At 38.2% G+C, this 17177-nt stretch overlaps 1 protein-coding gene across 2 annotated transcripts; it reads left to right on the top strand.

Annotated features, from left to right (window-relative positions):
* Positions 1 to 246: 246 nt before the first annotated feature.
* On the top strand, positions 247 to 16639 carry LOC143716418 (striatin-4-like). 2 transcript variants are annotated; one of them, XM_077208963.1, is made up of 7 exons: positions 247 to 1132; positions 2973 to 3014; positions 3114 to 3210; positions 10059 to 10157; positions 11653 to 11739; positions 11911 to 12091; positions 13758 to 16639. In XM_077208963.1, the coding sequence occupies exons 1-6, from the start codon at positions 806 to 808 to the stop codon at positions 12078 to 12080; spliced, it is 822 nt and encodes a 273-aa protein (XP_077065078.1). In that variant the 5' UTR covers positions 247 to 805; the 3' UTR covers positions 12081 to 12091; positions 13758 to 16639. The 2 variants fall into 2 exon arrangements, with proteins under 2 accessions (XP_077065078.1, XP_077065079.1); XM_077208964.1 differs by lacking the exon at positions 2973 to 3014 and having other exon boundaries at positions 262 to 1132.
* Positions 16640 to 17177: the final 538 nt, after the last annotated feature.

Genomic DNA, 17177 nt, shown 5'->3' with positions numbered 1-17177 from the left:
TGGGGGAGTAAACAAGCCAAAGTGTTACACAAAGAGAGAGACGTAAAAAGTTGAGAGGGAGGGAAGAAGGTGTGTGTGGGACTGGGAGGAGGCAGAAGTAGATATGTATGATCTCATACAGCTTCTCATTCACAGCTCTTTCCTGCTGATTGGCCAAAAGATCTGTCAGTCAGCTCACTTCCTCCTGGGCTCTGTAAGGTTCAGAAAGTAGTGGGGGTGGAGGCAGGGGGAAGAGGGAGTGTCCTCAGTAGTTTTCTCACTGAGGCACAGCAGACACAGCTCAACACGACAAGAAACTGAAACACAGCCTGACTTGCAAAGCAAGCCTAACCAGGAGCTCTCTCCAGCTTATTTGCTGTACTTGGAGGCCATCTTGAGCAGACGGAATTACTGCTACAGGCATTTGTTTTGCTTTCAAATTGGTTACTGTTTCTTTTATGTCACCAGTGTGTTTCCTTGAAGTTTGGACGTGTCCCTCTTCAAATTGTCTTTGGAGTTGCGAGAGAACAGGAAGCGGGAGGAGGAGGGGATACTTACTTTGAAAGCTAAACTTTATCTGCATTGCTCACCTGCTCCTTCTCTGGAATGAAAGCCGTGTAGAAGCCTTACCGTGAAAGAGAGGGCGAGAAGAAAGAAAAGCTACTTCCTGGAAAGGTATCTGTTGTTTTTAAGCTCTAGGAGACACGGGACACACAGCAGGGACGGCCACTATTGATGAGTTAGTGACTGCTGGTGTGTGTAGGTGAGTTTGCTGCCTCACACTACCCAGTCTTATCTCTCTCTTGACTGTCTTTGACTCTTCAGCATGGCCAATGTCAGTCCCTTCATGTCTCCGGGACCCATGTCCCAGGTCTTCTTCCCCCCGGGTGGCCCATCTCCACCTGGGTCAGTGGTGGTGCATCAGGGGACACCGGTCTCTGTCCATACATCTCAAACCCCAGGGTTCCCTACAGTGGACATGATGGTTGCCCAAGGTCCCGGCGGGGCATCTGGAATGCCGTCTGGGCCTCCGGCGCCAGCTGGTGTCTCCTTCATCATACAGATTGGGCTGACTAGAGAGTCTGTGCTTCTACCTCAGACTGCAGACCTGGCCTACATCAAACAAATTGCTTGTTCAATTGTGGATCAGAAGGTAAGCACCACTCAGTATGTTGTGCCTTGATACTGTATGCACTAGCACCTTTGCTAAGCTCAAACAGAAGTTAAAAAGTTTTGAAGAAGTGTGTTTGCCTTCAGAGTTTGTGTATTATGTTCTCCATTGTTTATGTAAAATTTTCCAGAGCAGTTTATATTTGAAAATTCAATGGAAATGTTGTGGTTTACCTTCAAGTCTGTTATTTTCAGTAAACCCAGACTTTGAAGATTTTTCATTGTAATTTTTGAACATTTAAGGCGAGACACGGTAGGCAAAATCATCGTTTTTTTTTCACTGGTCAATTTTGAGATTTTAGGATATTTGTCTTCAATAACATGTCTTCTTTCAGACTTGTGGTGAAAAAAAGTCAGAAATACACATTTAGGTCTTTATTTTACTACACTTTGCCTGTTTGCGTCTGTAGATTTCTCATAAACTCATCAAAAGTTGTCGTTATAAATCATCCTTCTGCTCCGCGATCGCGATCTGCACTCTGTCATCACACACACCGTTAGAAAGCTTGCTCTCTGCTGTACAATACTGCCGGATCCAAATATGGTCATTTCCTTTTTATCAGCAACCAATCGCGAAAGTAAAAGGGGGGATTTTACTCTAAATGCGCGATCTCATTGGCTGATGCTAATTCTTTAAAGCCCGTTTTCTCAAAATGACTTTTCTCTCTCACTCCAAGTCCGAAATCTCCACGTCAGTAGCACCTATATACACCAAACTTTCCAGTCCTGTACCTAGTAATATTATGAAGACATTTACAGAGGGATTTGTAAATATATTATTCTTAGCCTGATTTACATAACATTTTATTCCAAAAAACATGTCGAAAATCATTTTTTTAAGGCTATTGGCAGTATATTCTGATTTACAGGATAACAAAAGTAGATATCCATAAATCCCTCTGTAATTTTTTTCCCATCTAATATGTGAACACAATGAAAAAATAATTTTGAACCTGGCTTTATCCAATACTCAGATTTCGTTTTTTAAAATACATGCAGATTTGCGCATATTTAATTAGATAATGTCTAATTTGCATATTTAAACATTAAATTACAGAAAACTTGTAATACATTTTTTTCTCATCTTAATGTAGGCAATCAACTGGCAAAGTTTCATGGTGATATCTGCTAGTTAAAAAAAATACCCTATTCACCTGTAGTGTCTCGCCTTAAATAGAGTAAGAAGGGTTTTTCTTTACTGTAAAGCCGACCCGCCCCCCAGTCCATCACACCGTGCATGCCAAAAATATTTCTTACGTTACACAGTGACCACAGAGAAATGCAATGTATGCAGAACATGCTGTGGTAATGTACGGCAATTCTTATCACAGCAGTTCTCCACATAAATATCCCACACTGATCTCCAAACATTGCTAATTCACTGATATTAAACTCATGGAAGACTGGAAGTACAAATAAAAAGGTTGCATATGTCAAAACATTGTCCATTTTTTGGGTTGGGCTCAATCAAGCCCTTGATGTAAAAATCAGATGCACATAATGTCCTAGTCCAGTACAGAACCCATTCTGCACTAATGGAACAAGAAACAGGCCATCCAAGTGTGACTGCCCTTGCCTCAGATCTGCATTAGGACCTAACAGATTTTATCAGCCAATCAGACTGCGAGATGATTCAATTATCAGATTTCCATGCTCTGGGCAGTGGCCAGGGTCAGCTTAAAAGGTTCATTGGGAAAAGATTTTTCCAGGAAGCATTTGTCTATTCTACACTATACCAGTCATTATGTTTTTGCTGAAACCCCCAGAGAGCTTTGCAACCACTAGTTTGAATCTCAGGCTTGAATTTTGTTATCCATGTGAAGGTAAACTTGTTGCAAAAGTTGCCTCGGAAGGGAACCTTCAGGGTTAGTAATGTTTCAACCCTCAAATTTTTATAATGTGATTCGGACTTTAATAGGAAACACTGACCATGACTTTGCTTTTCCCTTTAACTCACAAATCAGATGATTACAACAAGTCCTCGGTTGTGTCTTTTGGATTGGGAGATTTGTGAGCTTGGATTTTGGCTCCTTCCCTCATCTCCCCTTGGCTTCAGGCAGAGTGAGTCACAGTGTTCCCTCTCTGTTTATTCAAATGGCTCCCTCTGTTCCATAGGCACTTTTTTCCATTCACTTGGAGGCTAATGTGGCGGCATCAGTCAATCCCTCCCCCTAGGCTCAATTTATCCTCTTCTAGGACAAGTTTTACTTTCCCTCAATCTCTAAAGAACTGCAAAATTGTCCTGCCATCTATGTAATACATAAAGCACCAGGATAGGACAGTCTCCACTGATTGGGTTGTCTCTTTAGTTCCTTGCCCAGCCTATTTTCCCTGCTGGTCCAACAAGTAAGCAGTCCATTGTCCATGGGATAAAGAGGAGGAAATGAAGCCTGTTTCCTCCCAAACTAGGAGGCCATAGTGTGTCCTCCGCCTCTGAACCGCTCCCTTAGGTTTCCTCCTGGAGTTTGTTTTCTCACTGCAGGTTCCCAGACAATGCAGTTAGTTCCATCTCTGCACATCTCCATGTGACATACCTTCTCTATAGCTGGTTTTGACTTTCTTTTGAGTCTGAGCAACAAAAATAAAAAAAGAAATGAGGTGTTAGGAGGAGTTTTGTAAATGTGGTTGGCAACAAAATAGGCGTCTAAATAATCAGGCTGAACATCAAACAAACAGTTGGGTTTAAGTCACATGTGTCGTCTTTCCCTAGAGAGGAATGTGTGTGGCTTTATCTGGTTCCCAATTGATGGTTCACACCATCAATCTCCTGTTCACCCACCACTGGCCTCATAGGCTTGGGGTGTTAATAGCAGAAAAAGAGCAGATTTGTGGTTTTATTTTCAGTGGTTTGCACAACAAATTGGCAAGTAATACCGTGTCCTCTTTAATATAATGTATAATTATAATTACACAGTTTGCATGTGTCTGTTTAAAACTTAAAGAAACGAACAAACATATCTTGTGTACCAAGATACTCATGCACTGGTCTGCAACCTGTGTCAACCCGAGGTTATGGCTATCTTAATCCCACCACACTGTAGATCCATTCTAGACTTACAGGTTAAGGAGGTTGGATATCAGAGGGTGTTTCCCCATTCCTGAGGGAAGAGGACTTTTAAGAACACTCATGTGGAAGGATAAGCAGCTGGATAAAAATCACTACTCGTTTGTTTTCTTACAAATGCGGCCACTGCAAAGCACACAGTGTCTGGTATCAGGGGAGTCACAGGTAATTCTGCACCGTGCAACTCCCATATAGTCCTCTTACTCCTGCTCATTTGCATGGCTGTGAAGAGTCTTTGCATGGAAAGACCGTATTTCCTGGTTAAGTTACCGCTTTGTACTAGCCACCATTTGACTAAACAAAATACACATTTGGTCGTGTGCTTATCGACAGGAAATGAATGACAAAAGTGAAAAGAGAAAAGACAAGAGAGACAATCTTTGGCTTTTTGTTTTGTTAGGGATATTTTCTTATGAGCTGATCTTAAAGCTGTTTTGCATTTTAATCTAAATGTTGAAGATTTAGATAAGAGTTGCTGGTCCCTGGATTAGAAGAAATCTGCTCACCTTCTTTGATTAAACATAGAGTGAACTTCATGTTTGATCTACACAGACTGATTTGAATAATAATACAATTTTATGTTGTTTGTGTTTTATTTTATTTAAGTCCATATAGATAGTGGAAGCAATATCTATATTACAATAAAAATAAAATAAAATATATCTATGGTGTGGCAAATGTAATGGCAATTCACTGGGCCCAATTACAAGATGAGTTAATGTGAAATAGATGTTTCTTGCCTGAGATACTTCACTGTCAGCACCAAACAAAAACACATTTCCAGGTGTAAAATATAATGGGTTTCTCTGTGACAAAGTACAGCGCCAGCAGCAGATCACTTTCCTCAGACAGGATTTTCTGTCATACACATTTACACTTCCTTTGGAGTTTTGCCTAACATAAAGGCTTGTGATTTATAAGCTGTTTAACTATGGAACTGTGGAATAGGATTATGATGCATACTGCAAATTTTGAAAAAGAAAAAAACAGACTATTCTTTTAGGCCGCACCAAAATTCTACAATGTAAATAGTAAACCATCGAAAATGTAATCATTCAGTTCAATGGTGTATGTCAAAGTACCATTAAATTAGCACATGATACAGTCGTTGTACCATGGTACAGCCACAGTTAGTTTTTGAAAGAATAATGACAATAGTTTCATAATGCATACATGCACTTTGCGGCATTAGCTTTCATTGGTCAGTTCAAAAAGAGAAAACAAACAAGTGAGGAACAAAAGCAAACTTCTGTTTTTGGTCTAGCTGGGATTTGGAGGTTGGAGGTGTGTCCAGATTACTCTTTCAGTATGTTGGGTGCTCAATTATGAGGTCACAGATGGTTTCTGTTACCCAGGGCAGTATGGCACACCCGTCACACCAGTTTCCACCAAAATACCACAGTTAACAGTGATTGTTACTGCAATAAAAGTGTTCTAACTTGGTCTTCTTAAAGCTTCTTAGAATGTTTGACGAAAATCTTTATTATGAAGTAGTAACAACTAGAATTTTACTCGAACGGTTCTAGAAGAACTGTGCAAAAGTAGCCATTACGATACTAGGGTGTTGTGGCTGGTTGCCAGGGTGTTGCTATTGTTACTAGGCTGTTCTTTATTTATTATTTTACTATAGATGTCTATATCATGTTTAATATTTAAAAGCCATATGAGCTTCCAACAAACTGACAAATGAAAAATGGCATCAACATTATTTTTGGTTCCTGTTTTTGTATGTAGCACATCTCTGTTTGTTTGAAACAACATTATATTTAGCTAGAAGGATGTTGAATCCATTTAGTATACACTGACACACAAATACTGCTGTTAGTAAGGCCTTAATTTCATAGTTGGCACAACTTTTGGTTTTGAAATGTGTTGTTGAATGCCATGCTGTTAGTAAATCAGTATGTAATTAATCCCATTAGGATTATATTCTTTTCAGACCAACCATGGTTTGGTTGGTTTCTTTGGAAGAATGAAGATTTTGTATTATAATACAAATCAAAGCAGCTTAACTTCGCCTTGAAAAAAGCATAAACGAGTGGAATGAGGTGTCAGTCTCACATGTGCTTGGATCGACTGTAATGTAGGACGGTGTGAACGTTAGGTGTGGGTGTAGTGTGCAATTTGCGATTTTGGAGAAGGTGGAGCAGTGTATGTGTGTGTATGTGTGAATGTGCATGAGTGTAAGAACAGAGGTTTTGTGTTTAGTGTTTCCAAGCCGGATTGCTGCAGAAAGTTAAATGGGTGGGTTACCACAGTGGGTAAACATATGATCTCAGGGTGAAGAGAGAAGTCTGGTTCCAGTCACACCGGCAGACAGGCATTTATGTGTGTGTTTTCAAATACTGAGCTCCCTGTTGCTGTCTTGAACAAAAAAGTACAGTGGTATTACCATGTTTTTATGGACATGTGCCATGGTGCAATATGGTTATCATTCAGTAGTACCATTGTAAACTTACCCCTTGTGAAGAATTAGTAGTGATTTTTTGACCCACTTAAATAGGACTTTAAAACATACATCTTTATGCCATTTAATAATTTTTTTTGTCTTTGAAATTTGGTTAAAATGTACTGTCCAAAAGTAGTTATAGTAAACTAAAATATACTTTAATGTCATTTTATTGAAACTTATAGGCTCATGTATTTAATTATATTTGTAATTACATATTTGTAATGATGAAGTTGCAATTTAGTAGGCTATATTAGTGTATACAATAATCTTAAATATATTAATGAATAACACACTGAAGTTACAATTTCAAGTACTTTACATGGGCTTTAGTATGTCAACACATCAACATAATAGGCAATGCTTTTCAAAACCCCTTTTTGTTACATGCTGTTTGAAACACTCTTCACATCCTGATAGCAATTAATAGGCTTATAGAGCTATGTCTAAATATAAATAAATAAAAATGTACATATATCTTTTTGTACATTTTGTACATACACCAAAACATTTTTTGTTTGTCCTACCTGCCTGTCAATGTTTGCATACCTCCACACGTCATCAGCGCGAACATCAGAATCAGAATCAGAAGTACTTTTATTGATCCCACAAGGGGAAATTCTTTGTCATAATTGCACACCTGTCAAGGCATAAGGAAAAGAATAATAATAAAAAGTAGATAGATAAAAAGTATAGGCCTATAATATATAAGAGTATACATATAAAGAAAAATAAAGAAAAATATGAGTGTGGGTACGATATTTACATTATTAGAGAATTGTTATGGTGAAATAAATAGCAGCAAGGAATATTGCACATGAATTATTAAACAGATAATGTTGCACATGAGGCTATGCAGCAAAGAGTTGAAGACTGACAGCCACCGATCGCCAAAAACAAAGGCAGCCACCTTTTACAGATCGTCCTGAACCAAAACAACGAGCTTATTCTGGTTCACGCATGTCGTAACCTTAATTTAGATACGGCTACCCGGAGCTTTTCACGCCCTCAGACTCGGATTTATGCGTTTCTAAGTCAACACTATCAACGCCGAAATGGACCTGCAGCAGTAAGGCGGTACAAATAAGAGCTCTGTAAGTTGTTTACGTTCATTATTATTGTAATGTTAAGTGCTTTGAGACATGAGGTAACTTTAACGCGTGACGCAGTGCGGACTCTGGCTGTTCATGTGTTTGGAAGGAGGCGTGGATTTTGAGAAGCTCTGAAGGGAGGCTCGGACCTTATGCTTTCAAAGCTAGCTTGCTATTGCTAGCCTCTCCAAAATTGCCTTCTCTAACTTTGTTTACTTCTTTAAAGCACGATAAAAGATTATTAAAACGTACTGTAGTGTAAAAACGTGTATTTAAGTGTTTAAAAACAGTCATGAAAGCGCATGCTCTTAATTACACTTTAATTGCCTTGTATTGAATTAATATATTATTTGCAGGTTCAAGTTTTAAAAAAAACATATCAGCCTAACTTTTAAGATTTTATGTACATTACAAGTGCACATTCAATACAATTAAGTAAAATTTTCACAAGACATAACAAAGTGCCATTATAGTATTAGCATCATATACCATCACTATCGGCACAATAAGGGTCTTTTATGTGTGTCTAGGCTTGGGAGTTTAAAACTACAGTAGTTCTGATTCTAAAACTACAGTAGTTCTGATTTCGTGCCACCTAGCCTATATACTGATTATTTTCAATTAATTGGTCAAAAAGACTCAAGAATCAGTATCCTTCAAAAGTACTGAAAAAATCTTATGAATTTATAAAACAAAACTTTTCCATTCACATCCTTACTTCCATCTCCATTCATTTCTATTTTTCTTTTCAAAGTAATAAAGTCCTGACTATGGTCTGGGGATCAATGTGGCATTCCTATTGGCTTACCTGCCTCATCACCCTGACGCCTGGGCCACAAAAGACTATTTCAGCACGGTGGAGCACATACTCATTTAGTCCCCTCGCCAAGTCCCCTCCGCCCCTTCTCCCCTCCGCTTGCCAGCCATGCCTCTCGTGTTACCGTTCGCTTGAATAAAAAAGGGCTGCTTTGTTTTCCGAGCTCTTGCTTCGGCCTCAGGCAGCACACAGAAAGTGAGTTTGTGGGCTTAATGAAATCACTGTGTGTGTGTGTGTGTCTGCAGCGTGTGTGATTTTTGCATCTAAACCAACATGTTGAGTTCAGTAGGTAGACGACTCCGGTCCCATTTTCAGACACTGTTGTTTTTGTTGTCACTGTGCATTTGAAGATTTTGAAAGTGCTCCAAAATCACTGTGTCACAGTGTTAAATAGAGCAAAATTGACAACACAACCCAAATTAATATTCTGCTCTGTTGTATTTGCTATGCTGTCAATTAGGCCTACGACAGAAAGTAAATAATAAAAAATAAAACTTGTTTGCAGTAATACACTGAAAGTTGGAGATTGTCTTTGAAGGCAAAATTGTGCATCTTACATTTTTTTAAAGCTTTTATTAATTAATCCATATGTAATGTAACCAAAATGTGGTGTATTTTAGCTGTAGGTCTAGTTGTCTGAATGGGATTATTGTCTCGTCTTATCTAGATGCACTTCTTATTATGCATTCCCTGCATTTTTTTTTGTGAGTGGAATATGTTCCATGGAAAAGTGCTGAACAGATAGATAAATCATGTAGTTATGTGTTCCTTTCTTGACATCTTTGCTCACATTTTACCGTGTTTACTGCTGTTGGTTTTTTTGTGATGAGTTTTGCCATAACTGCATGGACTGTTGATAAGCGACTCTATCACACTATATTTATCTTGTATAAACTGTGTTTAAATGTATTTAACAGTTTTTCCAGTATACAATTGCCCCTTAGACTTCTATTGTAAAAGCATTGTCAACACACTTTTTTTTTTTTTTTTTACAAACCGAGACAAGTCAAAATAATGTCTGTGGGGATTGACAGCATGCCATAGATGCTATCAATAAAGTTCCACTTAACCTGGAATATAATGGCAAGTAGGGCTTTTGTAAAACATAAACAGTCAGGTTTATTATTATTTTTTTGCTGTGGAGCTCACTCATGGGAATGATACAAGATCAAATCCTGCTTGCAACATTGTTTATTAATTATTATAAAATTAAATACGTGTTTGTGTGTCTGTGTGTATGTATGTGTGTGTGTGTGTGTGTGTCTGTGTGTGTGTATGTATATATATATATATATATATATGTGTGTGTGTGAACAGGTGTTATTGATGGTAGATAAGTAACTGATGATAAAATTCTTGAACTACATTGAAAATCATAGTTGCACTCGTAATCACATTACAGAAGTAAAATGGGTTATGAATGCAATTTAATGTTGACTCAACCTGTTGTACAATAATAAAAGTGTTTTCCTTTACCGCCCCCTGCAGGCAGCGAGCTGATTAACCGTGTGGTCAGCCATCCGTCCCAACCGGTTTCCATTACAGCCCACGAGAATCGTACCATCCGCTACCTGGACAACAAGACAGGTGTGTGTGTGTCGTGAACTTGTGGCAATGTTGAGGCCCATAATAACACTCACTGCGTATTTTCCAGCTGTGCACTGTGGGAACTGTAAATACTTCAGCAAATCCATTTGACTCTCCTACGGTGCAGTCATAATAGACCTCTCAAAGCAGTTAAAATAACCTCCGGTATAAAAATACCTCAATCGAATTGAAGCCAGACACCAACCTTTAATCACCAGTTTATATAGCTAGAGCAGTTGAAGAAAAGCGAATAACATTCTTGGTGTGAAAGATTAGCCCGTGAAGAAATGACAGCTGGAACGTGAACCCAGCGGGGCACTACCTGTGGCGTTATTTTCCACCACATTAGGACATTTTTATTGATTTTGTGGATATGTGTCAGCAGTGGAAATGGTCTTAAAGGTAAAATGTGAAATTTGTGGATGAGTCAGGATGGTTACTCAAGTCATCAAGTAAGGTTTATATAGATTTCTTTTTTTTCTTTTTTTTGTCGCCTTATTTTTGCAGGAATACTTTAAAGAGTTTTTTTTTTTTTGCGCTAGCCAACCCTTTTTTAAATTTAAAGTTAAGATTTTAATCATTTAACAAGACATTTCCATGTTCACGGTCCTCTGATGTTGTTTAATGCAAGTAGGTGTTAAAATTACTTGATTTTATATTTTAATAATTTAATTCATTATTAGCCTTTCACTGACCCCCTGCAGTTCTCTCATGAATCCCATTCTGGGAAACCTTGCTTAAAGGGATAGTGAAAATTCTGTCATCATTTACTCACCTTCAAGCTGTACAAAACATGTATGAAGTGTTTCTTCTTCTTCTGAACACAAAAGATATTTATTTAATATGGGTATCCAAACAGTTTATTTATTTATTTTATTTATAAGTTTATTTGTATAGAGACAGTACAAAAAAGACATGATCCCAGTCAAAACTGGAAAATATGTATTGCACATAGGGAGCATAGCAAAAGCTAATTTGCATCTCAATGGACCCCATTGACTTCCATAGTATGGGGGGGAAAAATGAAGTAACCCTTTATTTTACAGTGTCATTGTTACATATGTTACATGCAGTTACTATATTAATAACTATAAATTATGCATAATTACATGCAACTCAACCAAACCCTAATCCTAACCCTATAGTAAGTTCATGTAATTACTTAATATTACAATGTAACAAAGAAACTTTAAAATAAAGTGTTACCAAAAATTACTATGTAAGTCAATGGGGTCCATCTAATGTTTGGTTCGCGACATTCTTCAAAATATCTTCTTTTGAGTTCAGCAGAAGAGAGAAACTCATACAGGTTTGGAACAACTTGAGGGCGAGTAAATGATGACAAAATTGACATTTTTGGGTGAACTATCCCTTTAAAAAGGATGAATTAGAAACATAATCTAATCCCATTGGTTGAGCCAGAACTTGGGATATCAGAGTATCAAAAATGTCTCGCATGACCTAATCTTTTTCCTCCCTCTCGTTGTGGCTTCAGGGAAAGTGATTCATTCCATGGTGGCTCACCTGGATGCTGTAACCTGTCTTACCACAGACCCTAAAGGCACTTACCTCATCTCCGGCAGTAAGTAAAATTACACTGGCATGGAGTGTGTGACGTCAGAGAACAAAACAACAAGCCAACTGAAGCCTTCCAAACACATCCACGTCAACAGACCATTCTCACGGAAATGTGAAAGTTGTCAACAAAGTGTCATCTCTGCAATCTTTATCTTGTGTTTTATGTTTCTCTCAGGTCATGACTGCTCGGTGCGCTTGTGGATGCTGGACAATCGCACGTGTGTGCAGGAGATCACAGCACATAGGAAAAAACACGATGAGGCCATTCATGACGTGGCCTTTCACCCGTCGCAGCCCTTCATCGCCAGCGCTGGGGCCGACGCGCTCGCCAAGATCTTCGTTTGATTTTCTCACTGGTAAATGCACATTATAAGCATTATGAGTTATAAGTTCTGTATGCAATTGCGCCAGTATATGCCAAAATCTATATCATGATATATTTCAAATATTTTATTTGATATTTATACACAGGGCTTGACATTAACTTTTTTTCTCACCAGAACACTGTGGTTTGTGGTTTTCCAAAGTTACTAGCCACTCAGCATTTTCACTGGCCACAATTTTGACATTAATACCATGGGGAAAAAATGCCACTGAGATATTTTTAATATTATCGCATTATTTGGCAGCAGGTATACTAGGCTGCTGTCACTTTAAAACCTGACGCACTGATCCATTATACCGTTACACGTATGCGGAGTGAGTGAGTGAGTGAGTGAGTGAGTGAGTGAGTGAGTGAGTGAGTGAGTGAGTGAGTGAGTGAGTGAGTGAGTGAGTGAGTGAGTGAGTGAGTGAGTGAGTGAGTGAGTGAGTGAGTGCGTGCATGTGTGTCAACTCGCTGTCGGAGAGATGAGAGAGTGAGAAAGCGCATTTGGTATCGAGTGTCTATTCTTCGGGAAGCGGGTATTGGTAGCTGTTATTCAGTTTACTTAGGACTGTATTGCACTGGTTCAAACTAGCCGTGCTCGCACTGGTGTGTCGGTCAGAACACAGGTGGCAGGAATCAGAAGTAACAGTTTTATTTAAGTCCAGCATGAATAATCAGCACAGTCAGACCACAGGGCATGGCATGGAATTATCTTATCAGACGTGGTATCTGAGGTAATATGTGAATAATAAACAATAATCAGCTAATATCAAACATTTCCATCATCATTAACAACAACTGGCATTTATCCCAATATCGTTCTATTATAAACATAATAGCGCTCATAAATGTCTTTTGCGGGAGTCATTACACATTAAACTAACAAATATATATAATTACAGAACAGATCTATACATTATTCAAACGTACATTTATACACTGTGAAAGCATTAATCAGTGATCATTATTATACTGAAGTCAAGTGTATTTGGAATATATGCATATTAAATTAACATCTTAGGCTAGACTCTAGGTTAGTCGTCACCTCATAGACAAACGAACGCACAATGTTTTGATTATTCATCAATAGACAACACTCATTAAATTACTTGCATGGTATCATTGACGCACAACTTAAACATATCCACTTTGACCATGAAAGTTAAGTTTAGTGCACATGCTGGAGAAACCCAAGTGGTAGCTAGCGTGGTCGGCTCATCGGGAACAGAAAGTGACTCACATAATGGAGTAACGACTGATCTGATTGGTTGTTCCTTCCCAACAGTAGCGTTTCAGATACTTCAGTATCTATATATCGAAAAATCTATATTTGACTAATACTAATTTATTATTTCAGATGCCTTTTTAAAAGACGACAATTGAAAAATGTATATATTATATATTTCCCACGGTATCAATGTTAAAATTTTGACCAGTGAAAATGCTGAGTGGCTAGTAACTTTGGAAAACCATTAGCCACAGTGTCTGATGAGCAAAAAAGTAAATTTCAAGCCCTGGTTCTAATTCCGTTTTTTATGTTTGTCGCAAGTTATTAAAATGGCTAAAATCATTTGCAGCACCTGTTACTTGTCATGTGTGCATGGGAACGTGTTCATGTGAAGCCATGAGCTCATTTTTGTTTTATCTCTTTTCAGGGGAGCCACCCACTACTGGGCCAAAAGCGTGAAACACCGAATATCTGCACACACACACACACACACTCACACTCACACACTCACTCAAACGAGGGGAACAATGTTCTACACATCACTGCCTGTCTAAAAGGCACACGACCCATCATTCTTTAATGCCTCACATGTTGTGATACAAACTCTACCGCTTTCAATACTAATGAGTTTGCTGCTCTGGTCCTGATTTCAGTTTTAGATGACACTACTAACAATCTGCACAGTGTGTTGCGAAGAATGTCCAATCTGTTGACGGATGGACCAACCAAACACACACCTTAACACAACACACACCCTGGATTTTAATGTCAAGCTCGGTTTAGGTTGAGGATTTGAAGGCTCTCGGTAAACAAGACATTACCCAAGCCTGCACATTTTCTCAATGTAACTTGCATTAGTGCTAATCTGTGAATTAATGTCCTCACATAACTGTCGCCTAGCAACATGAGGTGATCGATGCATTTCATTCCAAAGACTGCTTTAGATGAGTTTAATTTAAAAAAAAATTGGTTTTGGTTCAGCTGCGAAGTACAACACAGCTTTACCTTTAGCCTCACAGCTAAAAGCCTTAGTATTTCAGCCTTTCATAATCACTTCCTACACACATTTCATTCATATGACGACTACACCTTGAAGTAAAACCAAACACGTGTGTATCTGTGTGTGTGACGGTGCCAGCACAAGCCTTTCGCAATCATCGTCTTCGTTCATAACCAATCAGGTGGCATTATCCGTAATAGTCAGGTGACTGTTGAGTAGTGTATTTATTGTAGTGTTCGATATCGGTCGGAAGACTTTTTTGGGAAGATCTGCAGTTGGATGAGTAACTAATTTCTGTACATAAGCAGGATGCGCTGTACATAGCACTCTTGTTTCACAACCTTGGTGCTAAGATCTCTGAATCAGGGACCTGTTCACGACGAGGGTCGTAAAGTATCAAATCTCGGTTGACCCCTGCCATTCCTCAGTCATCATGTACAGTTCTTTGGCATTTCAGAAATGTAGCCAGTGTGTCTGAAATTTCAGAATACATCTGGTTTGCCGAAGTGGCTTTTAAGGTTTTGTCAGGGTATTTTTAAGAAGATAAACTCCATATCTACGCCTGAGGATCTTCGGTTGATGATTGTCTCCAATAAAAACATCTTTTTTTGAACAAACTACAAGTTCCACTGTTTAAGTGCAGCTGTATTGTCGATTCTTGAGTTTCTCGACATCTGTGATCTCGACCTAAGTTCTTTTTTTCCCTGAAAAGCAGAGAACAAAGTGAAGCTCGAACGTGCGTTTTAAGTGACAACGTGAAAACGAGTGCCCGCAGTATACGCTTGATTTACCAAGAGGTTGAAGTCCAGTGGTGAAACTTAAAGGTAGACGCATTAAAAAAGTCAACTTGACGGGTCTTGTACCCTTAGTCAAGGCAAGAGAAGGAGGTGTTTCAGGGTAAAATAGCTCTCATGGCTCTTTTAATGTAAATAAAAGTGGGTCTGCTTGCTTTTTGTTGGCTAAGCAAGGAATCAAAATGCAGGTGAGATGAAGAATCATCTGAATCTGATCTTTAGGTTCCTTAGTTGAGTGAGCCTGGTCTTGAGCTCTGGAGATCAAAGGTCACATCATGTTTTGGCCAGTTTCCGTTTTGCAGGGTTTATTTTTACCCTTTACTGGTTTTCCGTGGTCGTAGACGAGGCCAGAAGGCAAGTCAGAAGCGACAGAAAGACTGATGGGCCATAAAGAGCGATTTAGCATAATGGAGCCATGCCGGCCCTTAACCAGACCGCGTCCATCTAAAATCATTCTATCCAACCCAGAAAATGGGAGGGGGGGCAAGAAAAGCGGTCTGGATTTTCGAGTTAGCAAGTGTAGAAACCTCTTGGAGTAATTTTATTAATGGACAATGTTATGTTGTGTCCTTTGTATAATTCATTTTGGGATGTTCGCCCAGTCAATGAATGTCACGTGACCACAGACTTTCGTTCAGTGGAATCTCATAATCCTTTGCTGCTTTCCTCTTTTCCTAGAAACTTCGCACCGCACACTAACGGTTAGCTTTATGCTACACTACACGTGTAGAATAACACAAACAGTTCGGTTCATCTACGTATTGCCGCATTAAGTTCTCTTCCAAAGACTGCCGGTTGCATGGGTGTTTAGACGAGTCCTGCTGTCTTTTTTGTACACCTTTTTCCGCACCCTTCGTTGCAATACGAGTCTTGAAATTATTATAACATAACACATTCCTTACCGAGAGAGGACGAGTCTGTGTAAAAAAAAAGAAAAGAAAAGAAACCGAGAATGTTTATATGTTTGACAAGCTGCCGATGCATAATGTAAGTTTCCCATTTTCTCACGTATATGCTTTTCTTTGATAGACATATTATCATTATGATTACTAGTAATAAGGTGTATGACGACAGTAGTACCTTTTTTGCTAGGCTTAAGAATTGCTTGTGATCGTGTAAAAGCCTAAAAAATGAAAATTGTATGGAAATTTAAGAGAAAAAAGAAAAGAAAAAAGTTTCAGTCCACAGCCAAGGTAAAACGGACTTTTTTGTTATGCGTTTTTATTTTTTAATAGCAATTTATCACTGTGTGATATTTTGTACATCATATTAAGCTGTATTCAAACTATATCCTATAACTACAAGGGATAACAAAGACCAGCCTTTTATTTATTTTGTTTTATTATGCATATTTTTGAACTGCTTTCTAGCTTTTATCAAATTACATCTTTTCAATTTTTCCTGTTGACTTTTCTTTCTTCTTTTTTTGTTTTGTTTACTCTGCAGGTCTTGTGTTGTATGTCATTAAAAAGAAATCCAAAAACAACTAAATAAAAACATGGTTTTGTACAGAGATTTCATTCTTGTCTTGTCTGAACTCTACTGTCTGAGAAAGTGTCTTTGGGTATGCAAAGTTTAACTAATACTGATAAAAAGATTTTGGATTGATGATCAGCATATTTGGGGTCTGATGTACAGTAGGTCACCTGGTCTAGTATATTCACAGTCAGGTATTGAATATGTATTTATCCCGGTGATGCAAAGCTGAATTTTTAGCATCATAACTTCCTTCAGAAATCATTCTAATATGCTAATTTGCTGCTCAGGAAACATGTATTGTCATTATCAATAATAGTTTTATTTCAGGGTTCTAGAAGGTGTAATAAAAGTACATCATTTATCTGAAATATAAAGTTTAACACTTCTGTTCAAAAGTTTGGGGTCAGTAAGATTTTAGTTTGTTTGTTTTTCTGTGTAAAGAAATTTGTATTTATCAAGGATGCATAAAATTGATCAAAAGTGACTAAATACATTTATAATGTTACAAAAGCTGTCTATTTCAGATTCAAATTATATTCGTATATATGTGATAGATAGATAGATAGATAGATAG

This window comes from Siphateles boraxobius, unplaced genomic scaffold (assembly GCF_051911475.1).
Source record: "Siphateles boraxobius isolate OS27281-9 unplaced genomic scaffold, OSU_SipBor_1 6, whole genome shotgun sequence".
Classification (NCBI taxonomy): Eukaryota; Metazoa; Chordata; class Actinopteri; order Cypriniformes; family Leuciscidae; genus Siphateles; species Siphateles boraxobius.
This window is presented reverse-complemented; position numbering and strand designations above follow the sequence as displayed.

Excerpts from the sequence above, each read along its gene's own strand:
- LOC143716418 (XM_077208963.1), top strand. The coding sequence starts at position 806 with ATGGCCAATGTCAGTCCCTTCATGTCTCCGGGACCCATGTCCCAGGTC. Across the intron at positions 3,015-3,113 it reads CTCGGAAGGGAACCTTCAGG|ATGATTACAACAAGTCCTCG; the intron begins GTTAGTAATGTT and ends CTCACAAATCAG. Across the intron at positions 3,211-10,058 it reads TCCCCTTGGCTTCAGGCAGA|GCAGCGAGCTGATTAACCGT; the intron begins GTGAGTCACAGT and ends CGCCCCCTGCAG.